Source organism: Salpingoeca rosetta (assembly GCF_000188695.1).
Source record: "Salpingoeca rosetta unplaced genomic scaffold supercont1.36, whole genome shotgun sequence".
Taxonomy (NCBI): Eukaryota; class Choanoflagellata; order Craspedida; family Salpingoecidae; genus Salpingoeca; species Salpingoeca rosetta.
Genome location: NW_004754898.1, coordinates 335,982 through 338,422, shown reverse-complemented (window position 1 = coordinate 338,422; position 2,441 = coordinate 335,982). Strand labels below are relative to the sequence as shown.

At 62.8% G+C, this 2,441-nt stretch overlaps 1 protein-coding gene across 1 annotated transcript in view; it reads right to left on the bottom strand.

Moving 5' to 3' along the window:
• The window catches only part of PTSG_13028 (uncharacterized protein), a gene marked incomplete at both ends in the record, with an annotated part of 5,686 nt that extends 3,368 nt beyond the window's left edge, over positions 1-2,318 (bottom strand). Inside the window, 4 exons of the mRNA XM_004988335.1 lie at positions 183-231; positions 491-1,001; positions 1,031-1,413; positions 1,437-2,318. Of these exons, the coding sequence (XP_004988392.1) occupies positions 183-231; positions 491-1,001; positions 1,031-1,413; positions 1,437-2,318 (1,825 nt within the window). The remainder of the gene's footprint in view (positions 1-182; positions 232-490; positions 1,002-1,030; positions 1,414-1,436) is intronic.
• Between the last annotated feature and the right edge of the window lie 123 nt (positions 2,319-2,441).

Below are 2,441 nucleotides of genomic sequence, written 5' to 3'. Positions count from 1 at the left end.
GAACAAGGCACAGACAATCACGTGAGATAAGCGACAACAGGGTGCAGGGCAACACACACGTGCTAGCAGGCAACAAGAGGGGTGCTTGTGGTTAAGCAAGGGGGAAAACAAGAGACAAGGACAACAGACGTAACACAGCATGCAGGCATGTGTCGTGCCGTCATCTTAGTTGATGACGGTACCGTGCCAAGGGCTCGGGATCGCTGCCGAGAGGCAAGCGGTTCCGAGGCACTGGGCACGGCGTGACACGACACAGGCAAACGCTACTATACGACACTCACGAGTTAAACATGACGTCAATCAGACTAAACATGACATCAGAACATTAGGAGAACAAAGAACATCCAGAGCAATACGATGCCTCGAAGGGCGAGAAGGGGGAAACAGTGGGACACAGCGGGACAAGGTGCAGTGGGTAAGGGAGTCGGACAGGCAGAGGGGAGAGACAGAGAGAGAGAGAGAGAGCGGCAGAGGGAGGCAGGCGAGCGACGTTACAGGCCTGGACGATCTGCTGCCGGAAGGCGTCGACGGCCGCGCTGCTGCGATGGCCTAGCACGTCGTGTGCAGAGGCGCCCTCGTCAGCATCCTCGGCTTCCTCGTCGCTGCTGTGCACGAGCTCCCCCGCAAGCGCCGTGGCTTGTTGGGAGGTCGTGGTGCTGGCGTAGAGGAAGAGGTGGCCGGTGTCCTTGGACGGCAGCAGAGGCACGCTCCATGTGGCAAACTGGATACGGCTGTCGTCCGCAGCAATGACGACGGAAGCACCACGACGCGCGCGAGTCACCAGGTTCAGCGCCAAAAGGTTGTACTTGATGTCGGGGACATGCAGCACATTCTTGAGCGTGATGGTGCCTGGAGCGCCGTCGGTGCCAGCCACGCGGAGCACGGCGTCGCCCTTGCCGATGACCGTGACGGCCTGGCTGTTGGCAACGGTGACGTGTTGCGTGACGGCGATGTAGTTGGTGAGGAGGGAGGCGTCGCTGGTGATGTGCGCCGTGGCACCGCTGTCAGCGAGCCAGAGCTGTGGTGGCACTGGTCCGATGGCGTGCCCTCCTCCTCGTCCTCGGGCTGCAGCATGAGGGCATCATGGTGGATGGCGAAGGTCTCCACGCGCTGAGGGCCGTGGCTGACGACGGCCGCCTTCTTGAATGGAGCTGCACCTCCGTGCTGCGGGCGAGAGGATCCTGGCCGCTTGCCGTTGCCGTTGCCATGGTTGCGAAGCTTGGAGAGGATCTGCCGCACGTCGATGACGTGGTAGCGCTTGGCCGCCTGCAGCTTGCGGCACTGCTGCGCGCAGTGGCCGCGGAAGTTGCAAAACGAACAGGTGTCCCTGTCTGCCGGTGGGCAGCATGGGTCACCGCTCGTGTCGAAGGTCCACGTGCCACGTGCATCGGCTATGCAGCGAATGAGCCGGGGCTGGGCCCGCCGATGGCGAGCACGGGCGTGCGCTTCTTGGGACGAAGCAGGCGGGCCTCCTTCCTGGATGAGGGTCCGCCGTCATTTTTGGACAGCGATGGCGGCGGGTCCTCGCGCTCCATGGACGGCATCGCCACCATCAAACCCCGCGGGGATTCGTTGCGGACGAGGGTGCGCAGGTCGTCCTCCGGGATGGACACGCCGGCAGCAAGGAGCTGCGAGTTGATGTCCGTGATGCGGGACATGAACGTGTCGACGGTGTCCGTGGGCAACCAGGTGGTCGAGGAGAGCTGCTGCCTGAGACGACTGACGTGGTCCTTGCCGCTGCGGATGTAGCGCTCGCGGAGGCGGCGCAGCGCAAGCACACCGGAGCGGCCACGGTTGTCGGTGATGGCCAGCCGCAGCGGGTGTCCCGTCAGGACGCCAAGGAGGAACGCGAAGATGGCTGCGTCAACCTGTGGATCACGGGGATCCAGCAGGCCAGAGGCTCGGGACGCCACCTGCGCTCCTCCGCTCGGAGTGGCGGAAGAAGGGAGAGAGGAAGAGGAGGAAGATGGCTGAGCGCCGTGGTCGTCGCCATCGCCCTCGTCGTCGTCATCGTCGTCGTGGTCCTCCACGTTGTGGCGGGCGCCAGTGCGGCGAGGGCCGCGTTGAGCGCGGGAGCGAGTGCGGGGACCCGAAGCACCGTGGGTGCTTGGGCTCGGCGATGAGGCAGCTGCTGGAGCCTGCCCGTCTCCTTGGTGGTCAGCACCACCCTCGGCGATGATGCCAGCGTCGATGCCAGCGGCGATGAGCTTGGCCTCGACGGTGATGAAGAAGAGGTTGGCATCCTGCTCAGCCCCAGCGAAGACCTTGATACCGTCTGCGCTAATTGAGCTGGGTCTCATAATCTGTTGCAAGTTCATGGTGGTGGTGCTGTTGTTGGAGACTTGTGTATGTGTGTGTGTGCTGTGTGTGCTGTGTGTTGTGTGGGAGATTGTCTTGGCAAGAGAGAGTTGTGTGTGTTTACTTTGAGTTGTGAAGCAAAC